This window comes from Seriola aureovittata, chromosome 24, assembly GCF_021018895.1.
Source record: "Seriola aureovittata isolate HTS-2021-v1 ecotype China chromosome 24, ASM2101889v1, whole genome shotgun sequence".
Lineage (NCBI taxonomy): Eukaryota > Metazoa > Chordata > Actinopteri > Carangiformes > Carangidae > Seriola > Seriola aureovittata.
Window position 1 is genome coordinate 9,140,583 of NC_079387.1, and position 16,984 is coordinate 9,157,566.

The window sequence follows — 16,984 nt, forward strand, 5'->3', positions numbered from 1 at the left end:
GTGTCGAGCTCTTCGCCTCCCAGCGGAGAGAAACTCAAGAGTTGTTTGCCTTAACTAGCCGAGCTAGCTTGCTAAGCTAGCTTGTTTAAGCTGCAAAATGTCAATCTGTCCCTTTCACGCTCATTGCATAACCTGTTACCTATGGCAACTGCTCGCGGATAGAAATCACACGTCTGTTGGTTAGTTGTCTTGTGGTAATTCGTTAAAAACGCCAAGTAGGTAGATGCTATCGTCTACAAATACACTGCACAGGGTTGTGGTCAACTCTAAAATATGAGGGCTCCCTTACGCACATCCTGGCAAGGAAAACTATGGTGGGCAAAATAAAACAACTTCCTGTCAGGAATTCAAAAAAATAAAAGCTTAAGCAAAACACGTTCTGCAACTTTTTCAGACACCACGCGGTCCAGAGGTTTAAATATATTAGATATATGTTTTATAAAAGATCCCGAAAGTGTCACTATCGTAGTTCGATACACATTAGTTTTAATTTCATATGAATTGTTTGTGCGTTACTTTTATTTTGAAGGCTCTTCTACCAAGCTTCCTGCTGTGTGCTTGTTAACTATCGTTAGCTTGATACCGCTAACAGCGACGGCCCCGTGTCTTCCACGTGCTTGCGTAAGTTTGTTTGCCAGTCAGGGTGAGTTTTTACGCTCGTTTTGATATACCGGTTCAGCCGGCAGAGCGGAGTTAGAGCAATTTTGGCTATGGTAACATTCACTTAAGCAAGTGCAACCGCCCCGTCGTGTGACTGTGTTTGAAATCGAGAAACTCCAAATTGTTGCCCAATAAAGGTCAAACCCTTCCACATTTTGGACCTCCACACTCCTCTCCTCTGCCAAGGGGATCATAGAAAAAACTAGAAAATTCCAGGGAAATTTTGAGTGCCACAGGGGCTACTGCCGGGATGAGTACATGATTTATTTCCAGTGTTCAAAAGTCACCCTGATCATATTCTCGTTTTGAGAAATGTCTTGATATAAAAGACTCTGATATAAAACAATGTCACATCCCTCCATCATGTATTATGTGGGAAATATCTCATATTCTGTGTTGTGTTTTTTTTAATAAAACAAGAGGCAACATGTCTTCAAACTGGCATTTAAAGGGTTAAAATCCTGAAAACTAATAATCATTTGGTAGGTCTGAGCAGAACTGAAGTGGTTTAAGAGATTTATGCAAAAAAGCAGAAAAAAATATTGATATATGATAATTTTATATCATTTTCTTTGTGTGTCCTTTTTTGGACGCAAGGAACCCCAGAGGGTACAAAATGTGTTACCAGTGTATAATAGACCTGTAACAGTAACTGACATTAGATTTTAAAAATATGTAAAAAAATAAACTTTCTTGCAGAAATCCATACCTTCATCTGTAACAGCCAAAATGATCAGCAAATCAAAAAAGAAAAGTAAAGAAAATGTCTAAAAAAGGACAGAGGGACCCCTAAGGGTTAATAAATCCCATGACGTTTTTTGCCATTTTTATGCTCTACTATAATATGTATTTTTTTGGCATTTGTTTGCCTGACTATACTGTGACGTTTTGTGCCATTTTTATGCCTTAGTATACTATGACGTTTTTTGACATTTTTACGCTCTACTATACTATGACGTTTTCTGGCATTTTTACGCTCTACTATACTATGCCATTTTTACGCTCTACTATACTGTGACGTTTTTTGCCATTTTTACGCTCTACTATACTGTGACGTTTTTTGCCATTTTTACGCCTTATTATACTGTGACGTTTTTTGTCATTTTTATGCTCTACTATACTATGACGTTTTGTGCCATTTTTACGCTCTACTATACTGTGACGTTTTTTGCCATTTTTACGCCTTATTATACTGTGACGTTTTTTGTCATTTTTATGCTCTACTATACTATGACGTTTTGTGCCATTTTTACGCTCTACTATACTGTGACGTTTTTTGCCATTTTTACGCTCTACTATACTGTGACGTTTTTTGCCATTTTTACGCCTTATTATACTGTGACGTTTTTTGTCATTTTTACGCTCTACTATACTGTGACGTTTTTTGTCATTTTTACGCCTTATTATACTGTGACGTTTTTTGCCATTTTTACGCTCTACTATACTGTGACGTTTTTTGACATTTTTACGCCTTAGTATACTATGACGTTTTTTGACATTTTTACGCCTTAGTATACTATGACGTTTTTTTAGCATTTTTACGCCTTATTATACTGTGACGTTTTTTGACATTTTTACGCCTTAGTATACTATGACGTTTTTTTAGCATTTTTACGCCTTAGTATACTGTGACGTTTTGTGCCATTTTTACGCTCTACTATACTGTGACGTTTTTTGCCATTTTTACGCCTTATTATACTGTGACGTTTTGTGCCTGACTATACTATGACGTTTTTTGACATTTTTATGCTCTACTATACTATGACATTTTCTGGCATTTTTACGCTCTACTATACTGTGACGTTTTTTGACATTTTTACGCTCTACTATACTATGACATTTTCTGGCATTTTTACGCTCTACTATACTATGACGTTTTTTGCCATTTTTACGCCTTACTATACTGTGACGTTTTTTGCCATTTTTACGCTCTACTATACTGTGACGTTTTTTGACATTTTTATGCTCTACTATACTATGACGTTTTTTGTCATTTTTATGCCTTATTATACTGTGACGTTTTCTGGCATTTTTACGCTCTACTATACTATGACGTTTTTTGACATTTTTATGCTCTACTATACTATGACGTTTTTTGTCATTTTTATGCTCTACTATAATATGACTTTTTTTGGCATTTTATGCCTTACTATACTATGACATTTTTATGCCTTAGTATACTATGACGTTTTTTGCCATTTTTACGCCTTAGTATACTATGACGTTTTTTAGTCATTTTTATGCCTTAGTATACTGTGACGTTTTTTGACATTTTATGCCTTATTATACTGTGACGTTTTGTGCCATTTTTATGCTCTACTATACTATGACGTTTTTTGACATTTTTATGCCTTAGTATACTATGACGTTTTGTGCCATTTTTACGCTCTACTATACTATGACGTTTTTTGCCATTTTTACGCCTTACTATACTGTGACGTTTTTTGCCATTTTTACGCTCTACTATACTGTGACGTTTTTTGACATTTTTATGCTCTACTATACTATGACGTTTTTTGTCATTTTTATGCCTTATTATACTGTGACGTTTTCTGGCATTTTTACGCTCTACTATACTATGACGTTTTTTGACATTTTTATGCTCTACTATACTATGACGTTTTTTGTCATTTTTATGCTCTACTATAATATGACTTTTTTTGGCATTTTATGCCTTACTATACTATGACATTTTTATGCCTTAGTATACTATGACGTTTTTTGCCATTTTTACGCCTTAGTATACTATGACGTTTTTTAGTCATTTTTATGCCTTAGTATACTGTGACGTTTTTTGACATTTTATGCTCTACTATACTATGACGTTTTCTGGCATTTTTATGCCTTATTATACTGTGACGTTTTGTGCCTTATTATACTATGACGTTTTTTGGCATTTTTACGCCTTATTATACTGTGACGTTTTGTGCCATTTTTATGCTCTACTATACTATGACGTTTTCTGGCATTTTTATGCCTTATTATACTGTGACGTTTTGTGCCTTGTTATACTATGACGTTTTTTGTCATTTTTACGCCTTATTATACTGTGACGTTTTGTGCCATTTTTATGCTCTACTATACTGTGACGTTTTTTGACATTTTTACGCCTTAGTATACTATGACGTTTTTTTAGCATTTTTACGCCTTATTATACTGTGACATTTTGTGCCTGACTATACTATGACGTTTTTATGCCTTATTATACTGTGACGTTTTTTGACATTTTTATGCTCTACTATACTGTGACGTTTTCTGGCATTTTTACGCTCTACTATACTATGACGTTTTTTGACATTTTATGCTCTACTATGACGTTTTCTGGCATTTTTACGCCTTAGTATACTATGACTTTTTTTAGCATTTTTACGCCTTAGTATACTATGACGTTTTTTTAGCATTTTTACGCCTTATTATACTGTGACATTTTGTGCCTGACTATACTATGACGTTTTTATGCCTTATTATACTGTGACGTTTTTTGACATTTTTATGCTCTACTATACTGTGACGTTTTCTGGCATTTTTACGCTCTACTATACTATGACGTTTTTTGACATTTTATGCTCTACTATGACGTTTTCTGGCATTTTTACGCCTTAGTATACTATGACTTTTTTTAGCATTTTTACGCCTTAGTATACTATGACGTTTTTTTAGCATTTTTACGCCTTAGTATACTGTGACGTTTTGTGCCACTTTTATGCTCTACTATACTATGACGTTTTTTTGCCACTTTTATGCTCTACTATACTATGACGTTTTTTGACATTTTTATGCTCTACTATACTATGACGTTTTTTTGCCACTTTTACACCTTACTATACTATGACGTTTTCTGGCATTTTTATGCTCTACTATACTATGACGTTTTTTGCCATTTTATGCTCTACTATGACGTTTTCTGGCATTTTTACGCCTTAGTATACTATGACTTTTTTTAGCATTTTTACGCCTTAGTATACTATGACGTTTTTTTAGCATTTTTACGCCTTAGTATACTGTGACGTTTTGTGCCACTTTTATGCTCTACTATACTATGACGTTTTTTTGCCACTTTTATGCTCTACTATACTATGACGTTTTTTGACATTTTTATGCTCTACTATACTATGACGTTTTTTTGCCACTTTTACACCTTACTATACTATGACGTTTTCTGGCATTTTTATGCTCTACTATACTATGACGTTTTTTGCCATTTTTATGCCTTAGTATACTGTGACGTTTTGTGCCTGACTATACTATGACGTTTTTTGTCATTTTTATGCCTTAGTATACTATGACGTTTTTTGGCATTTTTATGCTCTACTATAATATGACTTTTTTTGGCATTTTTACGCCTTAGTATACTATGACGTTTTTTGACATTTTTATGCCTTAGTATACTATGACGTTTTTTTGTCATTTTTATGCCTTAGTATACTATGACGTTTTTTGAAATTTTATGCCTTAGTATACTGTGACGTTTTATGCCTGACTATACTGTGACGTTTTTTGCCATTTTTACGCCTTAGTATACTATGACGTTTTTTGACATTTTTACGCCTTAGTATACTATGACGTTTTTTTAGCATTTTTACGCCTTATTATACTGTGACGTTTTTTGACATTTTTACGCCTTAGTATACTATGACGTTTTTTTAGCATTTTTACGCCTTAGTATACTGTGACGTTTTGTGCCATTTTTACGCTCTACTATACTGTGACGTTTTTTGCCATTTTTACGCCTTACTATACTGTGACGTTTTTTGCCTGACTATACTATGACGTTTTTTGACATTTTTATGCTCTACTATACTATGACATTTTCTGGCATTTTTACGCTCTACTATACTATGACGTTTTTTGCCATTTTTACGCCTTACTATACTGTGACGTTTTTTGCCATTTTTACGCCTTATTATACTGTGACGTTTTGTGCCTGACTATACTATGACGTTTTTTGCCATTTTTATGCTCTACTATACTGTGACGTTTTCTGGCATTTTTACGCTCTACTATACTATGACGTTTTTTGACATTTTTATGCTCTACTATACTATGACGTTTTTTGTCATTTTTATGCCTTATTATACTGTGACGTTTTGTGCCATTTTTATGCTCTACTATACTATGACGTTTTTTGACATTTTTATGCCTTAGTATACTATGACGTTTTGTGCCATTTTTATGCTCTACTATAATATGACTTTTTTTGGCATTTTATGCCTTACTATACTATGACATTTTTATGCCTTAGTATACTATGACGTTTTTTGCCATTTTTACGCCTTAGTATACTATGACGTTTTTTAGTCATTTTTATGCCTTAGTATACTGTGACGTTTTTTGACATTTTTACGCCTTAGTATACTGTGACGTTTTTTGCCATTTTTACGCCTTAGTATACTATGACGTTTTTTGCCATTTTTACGCCTTAGTATACTATGACGTTTTTTAGTCATTTTTATGCCTTAGTATACTGTGACGTTTTTTGACATTTTATGCCTTAGTATACTGTGACGTTTTATGACATTTTATGCTCTACTATACTATGACGTTTTTTGACATTTTTACGCCTTATTATACTGTGACGTTTTGTGCCTGACTATACTATGACGTTTTTTGACATTTTTACGCCTTATTATACTGTGACGTTTTGTGCCTGACTATACTATGACGTTTTTTGCCATTTTTATGCTCTACTATACTATGACATTTTCTGGCATTTTTACGCTCTACTATACTATGACGTTCTTTGACATTTTTATGCTCTACTATACTATGACGTTTTTTGCCTGACTATACTATGACGTTCTTTGACATTTTTATGCTCTACTATACTGTGACGTTTTTTGCCTGACTATACTATGACGTTTTTTGCCATTTTTATGCTCTACTATACTGTGACGTTTTCTGGCATTTTTACGCTCTACTATACTATGACGTTTTTTGACATTTTTACGCCTTATTATACTGTGACGTTTTGTGCCATTTTTATGCTCTACTATACTATGACGTTTTCTGGCATTTTTATGCCTTATTATACTGTGACATTTTTTGACATTTTTATGCCTTAGTATACTATGACATTTTTTGACATTTTATGCCTTATTATACTGTGACGTTTTGTGCCTGACTATACTATGACGTTTTTTGACATTTTTATGCCTTAGTATACTATGACGTTTTTTTGTCATTTTTATGCCTTAGTATACTATGACGTTTTTTGAAATTTTATGCCTTAGTATACTGTGACGTTTTATGCCTGACTATACTATGACGTTTTTTGACATTTTTATGCCTTAGTATACTATGACGTTTTTTGACATTTTATGCCTTAGTATACTGTGACGTTTTATGCCTGACTATACTATGACGTTTTTTGACATTTTTATGCCTTAGTATACTGTGACGTTTTATGCCTGACTATACTATGACGTTTTTTGACATTTTTATGCCTTAGTATACTGTGACGTTTTATGCCTGACTATACTATGACGTTTTTTGACATTTTTATGCTCTACTAGAATATGACTTTTTTTGGCATTTTTATGCCTTACTATACTATGCCCCGAGGCATTCCTCTCAGCTATTCTAGCTGTAGAGGAGTGCCTCAGAGCTGAGCACCCGTGGCACTAATAAATCAGATGCCACACACAACCATGAACTTTCACACTATGACTTAATCATGATAGGAACACTTTGAATCACTCTAAAAAGTCACAAATACATGACAATCTATGTCTCATTATTCAATCAAAACTTTATCTAAATTATGTACTTTGATTTTGATGAATCCACATGACCTACTGCATCTTAAGACTTTAACATGTAGATTTTTACCATTTTAAAGACTGAGAATTAAGGGCCCTGAATTCCCACCTACACCCTTAGGTCTACAGTACTGATACATAGTGGTGATGGTACGTGTGCACTATCAACAACATCAACACACTCCAACCCACCCCCCAAAAAACAACATTGAGTGACCTTCGCTGTCACATTTACCAACAGTTCATATCTGTTGTAATCTCTACTCTCTGTCCACATTCACAAATATTGATTGAGTTACCCTTGATTAAACCAAGTGCCATTCACCTTCAATATATTTACAAGACCTGGAAAACAGGATGTGTACAGTATAATAAGGATGTCAAGGAAAACTGGCAGTTTAGTGTGTTGCTGTTTACATCACAGATCAACTGGTTGCACTGCCGTCATATCAGAATTGTGTTCAAAACTTTATCAGGCGACACCAAAGGGCAAAGTGCATCAAATATCAGTGATCATCTGTGGGAGATGCAGATTAATAAATAATCCAATTTAAAGTGTTCTTATCAGGGTCGGGTTTTACAATCAAGACAGTGAGATAGTAATAAGTAGCCCTTTCTTTCCGAGTTGCTCAGTGCTCGTCGCTGCCGTCTCAGGTAAGTGGCACACAGGACACACAGCAGCAGAGAGAGAGAAACCAACAGCTAATGTGATAGGTTGTGTTTGTGCAGACAGAGGAGAAAACTGTCTTAAAACATATGTGAAAAGTTGCTCTGTTCATTTTTGCAGGATGTTCAAGTTAGTGCTGCTGTTCCTGACAGTGTCAGGTAAGATCACCTCATCTGTCATTGCTGTTCTGTTCATTTGACACATGAACTAGTAACAGTAATAGAACTAGTAGTCGTAATAAGTCTTAATCAATTAATATCTGTTTAAGAATTTATTTTATGTTACTGGACTTATCGAACACTTTAATTGGCAGATAATGTGAATCACCATTGTGTGGAAATTACAGAATAAAAGCTTGTGATCACAGAGATAATAAAATATCTATTGATTTGATTTTCATATTCATTTTTACATTTAGCTCAGTTTTAACATCACAAAATCAACATCTCCTAAATTAAATCTAATATAAATCAATTTCAACTTCATTTTCTCCTCCATATTACTCATGTTTTTACTTTTTCTCCATCTCTAATTAGAGGCTTTCGACAGAACACTGGTTATTGTGGAGAAACATGTCACTGCTCCATAGAAAGAACATCAGGAATTAAACCAGAATTTGAGAAAAACTATTCAAACATTGACTGATTTCATTACATATTAATTGTGTTTGACAGTCCTAGTTATATATGTCATAATTAATTTTGGGTTTGTGGGTTGTTGCCTTCGCAGCAAAACTGTGGTAAACAATAATGTAATCAGAGCAATTGACCTCCCCTGTGGCTCTACAGAAATTAGACTTTGACCATCATTGATTTATTGCACTGTTAAAGAAAAGCTGGGTCTTATGTATTATTCTGGAACAATAGTTAATAATTGATATAAAAGGCTCAACAGTTATCTCTCAGCTGGTATGCATGAGCATCTCTAACACTGAACAAGCAGGACGAGCAACCACAGCTGGAAGAGTTACATTCAGTTAAGGTGGCACGAACATAGATCATCAGTGCGAATGGTGTTTTAAAAACCTCATCGGCAACAGCTAATTTTAAAATAAAACCGTACCTTTCACAGGCCTCCGGGCGCTCCCAATCGCAGCCCCTAGAGGTTTGCAGGAGACATCTTCAACCTACCAGCTCCCTGACGGCTTCAGACAAGGTACCGAGCCCTCTGGCCTGGTGGAAGAAGACATCAGTGAGATGGACACGAGAGAGGGTAAGTTGCAACACATTGTCAAACCCGACTTGGGTGTTTTAATTAGCCACATACCTAAGAAAGAAACTTAACAGGTGCAATGCAATTACTTCATTTTTACATTTTCTCTTCCAGCTTTCATTCAGCCCACTCTTGGGAATGGATTTGGAGAGATGGAGAGAAGACAATGGCTGAAAGAAGAGAGTGAGGAAACCATTAAGTAAAATTATCACAGTTTATAGGAAGACAGACATAACTTATTCTTCTCTAAACCACATATTTTTGTCTTTTATGTGATCAACAAACTATCATCATCACTGTCTAATCTAAAGGCCTGATGTCTTCCAGTCTCTGATGATGTTCCAGTCCAGAGGAGCGGTAGTGGTTGGGTGCGAGTGGAGGAACCCTCTGCTCCTCAACTCCCAGATGGTTTCAGGCAGGGAACCGAACCCATGATGTCGATCCCAGATGGTTTCAGACAGGGGACCGAACCCATGATGTCGATCCCAGATGGTTTTAGACAGGGAACCGAACCCATGATGTCGATCCCAGATGGTTTTAGACAGGGGACTGAACCCTTCATGTCGATCCCAGATGGTTTTAGACAGGGGACTGAACCCTTCATGTCGATCCCAGATGGTTTCAGACAGGGAACTGAACCCATGATGTCGATCCCAGATGGTTTCAGGCAGGGAACTGAACCCATGATGTCGATCCCAGATGGTTTCAGGCAGGGAACTGAACCCATGATGTCGATCCCAGATGGTTTCAGACAGGGGACTGAACCCATGATGTCGATCCCAGATGGTTTCAGACAGGGAACTGAACCCATGATGTCGATCCCAGATGGTTTCAGGCAGGGGACCGAACCCATGATGTCGATCCCAGATGGTTTCAGGCAGGGAACTGAACCCATGATGTCGATCCCAGATGGTTTCAGGCAGGGAACTGAACCCATGATGTCGATCCAAGATGGTTTCAGGCAGGGGACTGAACCCATGATGTCGATCCCAGATGGTTTCAGACAGGGGACTGAACCCATGATGTCGATCCCAGATGGTTTCAGACAGGGAACTGAACCCTTCATGTCGATCCCAGATGGTTTTAGACAGGGAACTGAACCCATGATGTCTGATAGTCTAATAGAGGAACCTTTGATGTCTATCCCAGCTGGTTTCAGACAGGGAACAGAACCTGTTCATAATATCCCAGAGGGCTTTAAGCAGGGAACCGAACCCTTCATGTCTATCCCAGGTAGTTTCAGACAGGGCACTGAACCCTCCTCTGGGATCCAAACACAGGCAGTGGCATGTAAGGGAGAGGTCATAAATGGAAACTGCTATGAGTTCAACCCCACACCGATGGCCTTCGAGGACGCACAGGTTAGACAATCTATCATTTCAGCAAGAGATAAGGAGGGCGATTCTGCCTTAAACTTTCAGTGGATTGTTAATGACACCAATAATTTTTTGTTGACTAAACTTCTGTGGTTCTTCTAATTAATTAAAGTTCACATTTTGCCGGGTCCTTTGCTTCCAGTTCTCATGCAGATCTGTTGCCCCAAATGCTGAACTCGCATCTGTAACCAGCGGCGACCTACATGCCCGTCTGGTTTCCCTGGTGACCAAGGGCGGTGAGAACAACCCTGTGCTGACCTGGCTGGGAGGCATGATCGAGGCAAGAATCCCCCTCACTGATATTCTGAGAGAGAAGGAGGACAGTTTGTTTTTCTGAAAATAGCAGCAGTGAAAACCTCCCATCAGGACCAGTACGCAGACTCCCTCTCAAAAACATCTTAAACAGTTTAGTAAATTCTCATTATATTATCTTCTAAAAGACAGGATTAATAATAGATTGACATTATCTCCACTATTACTCAGCTGCTTACCGACTGTGACGTCAGCAGTCTGGCGCTGTACAGTGGCACCCGATGGAGGCCAAGGAGAGTGTCATCAGATACGTTATCAACAGGACAGATAGTGTTTTTCTTACCTTGGTAAAACATTGACTCTTGAACTTTTATCTAAAAATGTTCCATCTGTTTCTGTCTTGTCACTAAAGGAGGCCAGAAAGCAAAAAAAAAAAAAAAAGTGAAATGGGAAAGTTAGACAAGACTTTATTTTTATTTTCCATATTATGTACTTGAGACTTGCATTATTTGCATTTAGATTTTACTTTGCAACATTACAGAGGGAAATATAATATTCTACTCCACCACATTATTTGTGTGCTTCTAATTATCTTTCCATTTTAAGTACATTTTGATGATAATATTTCACTTTACACACAGGACATTTAAGCATGTTAAGAGTATTATTACAGTGTGGTGCTGCTACATTCACTGTGTGTGTGTGTTGCCCACCTCAGAACCAGCAGGCATCATGGGTAGACGGATCACAGTGGACTTACAGCGACTGGATGCCGGGACACCCCAACATTCACACTGACAAACCTGTCTGTCTGGAGATGTTCAAAATTGGTAAGACCTCTTTGTTCTGTCCCTTTTACACAGTTACACATTCTCAGAATTCACAAACAGCAGAAATACTTTAAATGCCAGTAACCGGACATGTTGGGCTCTGTCCCAATCTTATTAAATGATCTTTAAAAAAAATGTCAGGTCTTTAATAAATGTGTCCCTACCCTGTCTTGCAGATGAGAGCTGGTGGACAGCAGCTGATTGTGAACTGGAGAGAGCGTCCATCTGCTCGTACCCAATCACTGCCTGAAGACCACAAAGAGACACAGCATGAGAGAGCGGCCATCTTGGTTTGTTCTCGCAGTCAACATTGTTTTCATTACTTTGGGATGTCTTCCTTCAATAAAACATTTGATATGCGTTTGTTTACCTCAGTTCTTACCTCAGCCACTCTTCATTCAGACACACACAATCACATTTAAATTTAGACAAGACTTTAATGATCATTTTCCACTGTGTATACAAAGCAGTTTGTACAGATTAGGGAGCCAAGTTAAAACAATTTGTTACAATTTAGTACCTGGAAAGTGCAAAAGTACATTTCAAATACGCTGAAATAAAAATCATGCTGTACATTATATACTGTATTCATAAATAATCACAGATATACACACATCCATTTGGTGACAGTCACAGAGAAGAGTTGCTAAGACACAAAATAGTACTTTTTGATTTTGCCTTGAAGTCCTATATTCTTGGTTCCCGTTCACACTGCGGAGGTTTAACTCGTGGAATGCTGCTTTCGTTGTTGGATTTACGGGGACGAGAAGCTTCAGAAATGACAGATAACCTAGCTCTATGTTAACACCACACTGGGGATAAAGGCACTCCGTTTGTTGCAGTCGTGGAACAACTCAATAAACAGTGGTCTTTTGTCGTCATGACAAATGTGGATGAAGACAGAAAAAAAAATTACATTGAAAAACACCTTTCACAGAAATGTCTTAAAGAAGGACACAGATTGGTCTTTGCACTACCTTGCTGTGACATTTAAATAAAAACTTAATACAAAATCACAAAAGAGAGAGAGAGAGAGAACCATTAGGGCAACCCTGTGTCCAATGCCAAACCCGTCAGTGAGCCACAACAATCAGGGGCTGCCATGGTTCACACAATCAGAGACACCACATCAACATGTATGATGAAATCAAGAATTTGGCTATAAAAAAATAAATGAACACATGCATCATCAGCATGTCCTCACACACACACACACACACACACACACACGAGTAGGGTGCAAAAATGATGAATCACACAGTCTCATCCACAGAAGCTTCATACTGTGGCTTTTGTTGTGATTCAGAGAAAAGAAATCACATTCACACACACACACACACACACACACACACACACACAACACACACACACACACACACACGAACAACACATCTCCAAAGCGACATAAACAAGGCGTGCAAACCTTCTTGATGCCCCTCGAAAAAAGGAAAAACTCCTCTGAAATCAGTCGCGTCACAATGAGCAGGGAGGAGAATGAGATGCGAAAATAAGAAAGGATGATAGTTAGAGGTAAGGGTGAGAGCTAAAGGCAGCTGTGGGGGAAAGGGGGGTGGGAAGGGGGTCGGGGTACATTTACTCTCCCAGTTAAGCTACAGGAAGACTGGAGGTACAGCAGAGGGCTGGTTGAGCAACCTATGCGGGAAGAAAGCGTCGACAGGCACCCGATGAAGGAGCTGTATTGCTGCTAACACTGACATCTCGTAAAGCCCTTGAGGATTTCTTCTTTCTCCTTCTTTCACAGGTGTCTGAACAGTCAGAAGAGTTGAGCGTGTGTCTGCGTTCAGGAGACAGAAAACTGCTACTTTTACTTATAAATAAACAAAACACAGATTCAAGTAACTTAAAAAAACATTCAATGAAGCATTGAGATAAGGAGTTGAAGTTGTTTTCTCTGTGCTGCTGTGATAAACCGTCACGTGGAAGCTTGTTGTCTTGATGTAGTGTTTCACCTGTAGTGTAGTGATTTTTTCTTTTTTTTTTCATACAAAACTATATCTTAAGCGATATCCTAACATTAAAGACAGATGCTATCTTCCGCTTTTTTTTTTTTTTTTTTTACGTTTCAAACAGAACAAGTCAGCTATTATCCTAACTTAAAAAATAAAAATAAAAAGACTCCTTCCTTCTCAATCGCTACCTAATCTCAAAATGGACAAAAAAATACCATGCATACGAAGAGATGCCAAGTTTTCTGGGCACATGCAGAAATTTGTCAAAAAAAAAAAAAAAAAAAAAGAACCAAAAGTGAAAACAACAAAAAAAAGAAATCCACAATACAAAAACAAATAAAAAAAAAATACAAAATCACACAAACGCACATACATGTATAAAATCCAATGGAAAAGGCAGAGAGTTTGGTCTTATGAGTGATGGAGCCGTCTTACTGCATAAGGCTGCTGTGTGGCAGCTTTGAGGCAACCATGAAAAGTCTCGGCCTACAGAGCACAGGCCCGCCTGTCTGCGTCGAAGGCAAACTGGGGGGGGGGGGGGTGAAAAGGCCACTTGAAACTATATTTTGAGACGGAGCATGGTAACACACACACACACACACACATATATATACACAGACATACAAGAGAGCAGTTAGCTGACCGATCCTGACGCATTTCAGCTGAGCAGGTCGGAGAACACACAGTGCCTCTGCTGGAGAAACAGTATGGTGGAGGATGGTGTGAATGTTGTTTACAGGATGAAGAGAGAGCGGCGTGGTGGCGCTGAGGCTGGCTGGCGCTACTTCTGGATTTGAACCACAGCGCCAGCGCCATACGGTCAATCCAAAGCAGGAGAACACACACACACACACGCACAAAGCACGATCATGACGCATGAACGTGCAGACTTTCTGATATCTGATGCTCTAGCGCCGCAACACAGCTGCACACCAGCCCATTAAACTGCAGGAGGAACTGAAGGGACCGAATGAGGCGACGTGTGTGGCGTTTGACAAGTATGGAGGCGAAGTGGGTGACAGGAATGTAGGATGTGCGTGGGGGGTGGGTGGGGGGTGGGGTTTAGGGCTCAGGGGACATGGGTGGGTCAGTTGTGGTCGTGCTGGGTGTTGTAGACCGTCTCCTCTGAAGAGATCTGGGTCCGTCTCTTGCTGGAGCCCCACAGCTTCCGTGCGATCTGGCCCGAACGCATCTGAGAAGAGTTGGAGGAAGAGGAAGAGGAGGAGAAGGAGGAGGAGGAGGAAGAGGAGGGGGAAAGAAAAGCGTGAAGTCAAAGGAAACAAAAAGGAGAGGGGGAAGGAGGAGGGATATGATTCATGAGTGATTGATTAGTTCTTTGGAGCTTGATTGACTTGTGAGGCAGTAAAGAACAAAAAAAATCAAAGCTTGATTCACGTCAGTGTGACTCAATTTGAGCGGGAAAGATGAAGAGGTGCGATGATTCGGATCAAACTATTGAGAGGGGGAGTTCCTGTGCGAAAGGTCCTACATCTACACCACCACACTATTTACATTATCAAACATTAGAGTCTATCTTGGCGCAGGATTATTTGTTTTGCATTATTAGATCGTGGCTACACTCTTCATATGGCTTGAGTTTGCAGAAGCGTTAATTAGTGTTAAGTTTGTTTCACAGCATATTTGTTATAGTTTGTAGAGCACACTCAAACACCTAACATAATGACACTTCAGGTAAACAGCATGGGAGGGAGGTTATCCCAGGTCAATGGCCAAATCAAGTCAGATATTGCACAGATGCCAAATATAAAAAAGAAAAACATAAAACATAATGAGGTAAACACAACAAGTTCTTTTCATATCACAGTTGTGGTTTGTGTCTGATCAGCTGTGTGCTGAAGGAATGTGTTAAATCTGTGTGGCTCAGATGTAAGTGAGTGTGAGTGTGTGTGTGTGAGTGTGTGTGTGTGTGTGTGTGTGGGGAGGTCAAATGAGTGTGGGTGACAACCATCCCTGAGAAGGAGAGGTGATTGTGGGGTAAAAGGTCTTTGAGGGCATTGAGGCCGAGCATTGCAACATGGGTGATATGTGCAGCAGCTTTATCCGTGTGTGTGTGTGTGTGTGTGTGTGTGTGTGTGTGTGTGTGTGTGTGTGTGTGTGTGTGTGTGTGTGTGTGTCTACAGCAATGCAAGCAGAGAGGAACTAGGACTAGGGCTGCTAGGGTTTGTGGGAGCGGGCAGTGGGGCTGAACACCAGCTGGTCGCGCTGGTGCAGCAGGCGGGTTGGCGAGCGAGCTCGAAGCGGGGCCAGCAGGGGGGAGGCCATGAGCGGCGATCCCTCCAGGCTCTGAGCGATGTAGTTCCTCAGCGAGTTCTTTACCTCCGCCGGCTTGCCCACGCCCACGATGATCAGCTTGCCGTCCTCCAGGCCGACCAGGACGTGGCTCTGCTCCTTGGTGACGGAGACGCACCGCACCGGCACCCGCATCGCCATGGGCTCCGCACACAGAGACAGACTGAGCCGGAGGAACAAAGTACGGGTTAATGTCTACAGTGTCTACGTTCAGACTGGGGTTAGACCACAATCTGGACAGTTGCCAAAGTGAACATAGGTCTGATGACGAAATCTGTTTGCTCCTGCACAAACATAATGTTTTGGGAGTTTACCTGTAGAGGTCACGGATGGACAGGTATCCCTGCTCGCTGCCGATGACCACATACTCCCCTGAAACACACATATCGGTCACCTGCTCCTTCAGAGGCTCACTGCCCAGGTGCTTTCCATTTACGGAGTAAAGATGAAGGGCGTTTTTATCCTGGAGGAAGAGGGAAAAAAAGAGTTAATCTTAACCTGCTCTATCCTACACTTTCACAGTTTTCTTGTGTGGACGAAAACAGTGCACGCACCTTGAGTGTTGCTTTGCCCTCGACGCAGGTGTGGACCAGCAGGTGACCCTCCCAGGACACAGCCAGGTGGAGGATGGACAGCGGCAGGGAGCTGTCACATGGCGGTCGTAAGCAACGCATGTACTGACCCCGACGCACCGTGTGGATGATCACTGTCCCGTCCTGCAGCACAGAGAGCGGCAGCAAATACTTACCATCACACACAGAGTTTCATTCATCAATATCTTACCGATAAATAAACTTCCCTTTTGACAACACTCATTTTTTTATGTTGGAACTTTTGGTTTAAACCATGTCCAGTTTTAGAAATAAAGAAAAGTTTTTAATAAAATTAATTGAGTCAAAAACACAACTCTGTTTAAAACCCTTCACACATCTCTCTGCCTTCAAAGACC

At 39.2% G+C, this 16,984-nt stretch overlaps 3 protein-coding genes across 6 annotated transcripts in view; 1 reads left to right on the forward strand and 2 right to left on the reverse strand.

Moving 5' to 3' along the window:
- The window catches only part of fdx1 (ferredoxin 1), an 8,001-nt gene extending 7,712 nt beyond the window's left edge, over positions 1 to 289 (reverse strand). Inside the window, exon 1 of the mRNA XM_056370054.1 lies at positions 1 to 289. This exon is cut by the window's left edge and continues 222 nt beyond it. The gene's annotated coding sequence lies outside the window, so the exon portion shown is untranslated.
- Positions 290 to 7,796: 7,507 nt separating this feature from the next.
- On the forward strand, positions 7,797 to 12,115 carry LOC130165311 (uncharacterized). Of its 2 annotated transcripts, XM_056370468.1 has the most exons (8): positions 7,797 to 8,072; positions 8,206 to 8,243; positions 9,157 to 9,297; positions 9,412 to 9,480; positions 9,625 to 10,658; positions 10,816 to 10,953; positions 11,644 to 11,755; positions 11,932 to 12,115. In XM_056370468.1, the coding sequence occupies exons 2-8, from the start codon at positions 8,207 to 8,209 to the stop codon at positions 12,003 to 12,005; spliced, it is 1,605 nt and encodes a 534-aa protein (XP_056226443.1). In that variant the 5' UTR covers positions 7,797 to 8,072; position 8,206; the 3' UTR covers positions 12,006 to 12,115. The 2 variants fall into 2 exon arrangements, with proteins under 2 accessions (XP_056226443.1, XP_056226444.1); XM_056370469.1 differs by lacking the exons at positions 7,797 to 8,072; positions 8,206 to 8,243 and adding an exon at positions 8,997 to 9,066.
- Positions 12,116 to 13,120: 1,005 nt separating this feature from the next.
- The window catches only part of nbeal1 (neurobeachin-like 1), a 43,156-nt gene continuing 39,292 nt past the window's right edge, over positions 13,121 to 16,984 (reverse strand). For 2 of the 3 annotated variants that reach the window (XM_056370466.1, XM_056370467.1), the window contains 4 exons: positions 16,590 to 16,751; positions 16,350 to 16,498; positions 16,063 to 16,198; positions 13,121 to 14,917 (listed from right to left, as the gene is read on the reverse strand). In XM_056370466.1, the coding sequence (XP_056226441.1) occupies positions 14,813 to 14,917; positions 16,063 to 16,198; positions 16,350 to 16,498; positions 16,590 to 16,751 (552 nt within the window). In that variant the 3' untranslated portion in view covers positions 13,121 to 14,812. The other variant, XM_056370465.1, reaches the window with a different exon arrangement.

Bases quoted from the DNA above. Each gene is read 5' to 3' on its own strand.
- LOC130165311 (XM_056370468.1), top strand. From the start codon at position 8,207: ATGTTCAAGTTAGTGCTGCTGTTCCTGACAGTGTCAG. The intron at 9,481-9,624 runs GTGAGGAAACCA...GATGTCTTCCAG, and splicing joins ACAATGGCTGAAAGAAGAGA to TCTCTGATGATGTTCCAGTC. The intron at 11,756-11,931 runs GTAAGACCTCTT...CCTGTCTTGCAG, and splicing joins TCTGGAGATGTTCAAAATTG to ATGAGAGCTGGTGGACAGCA.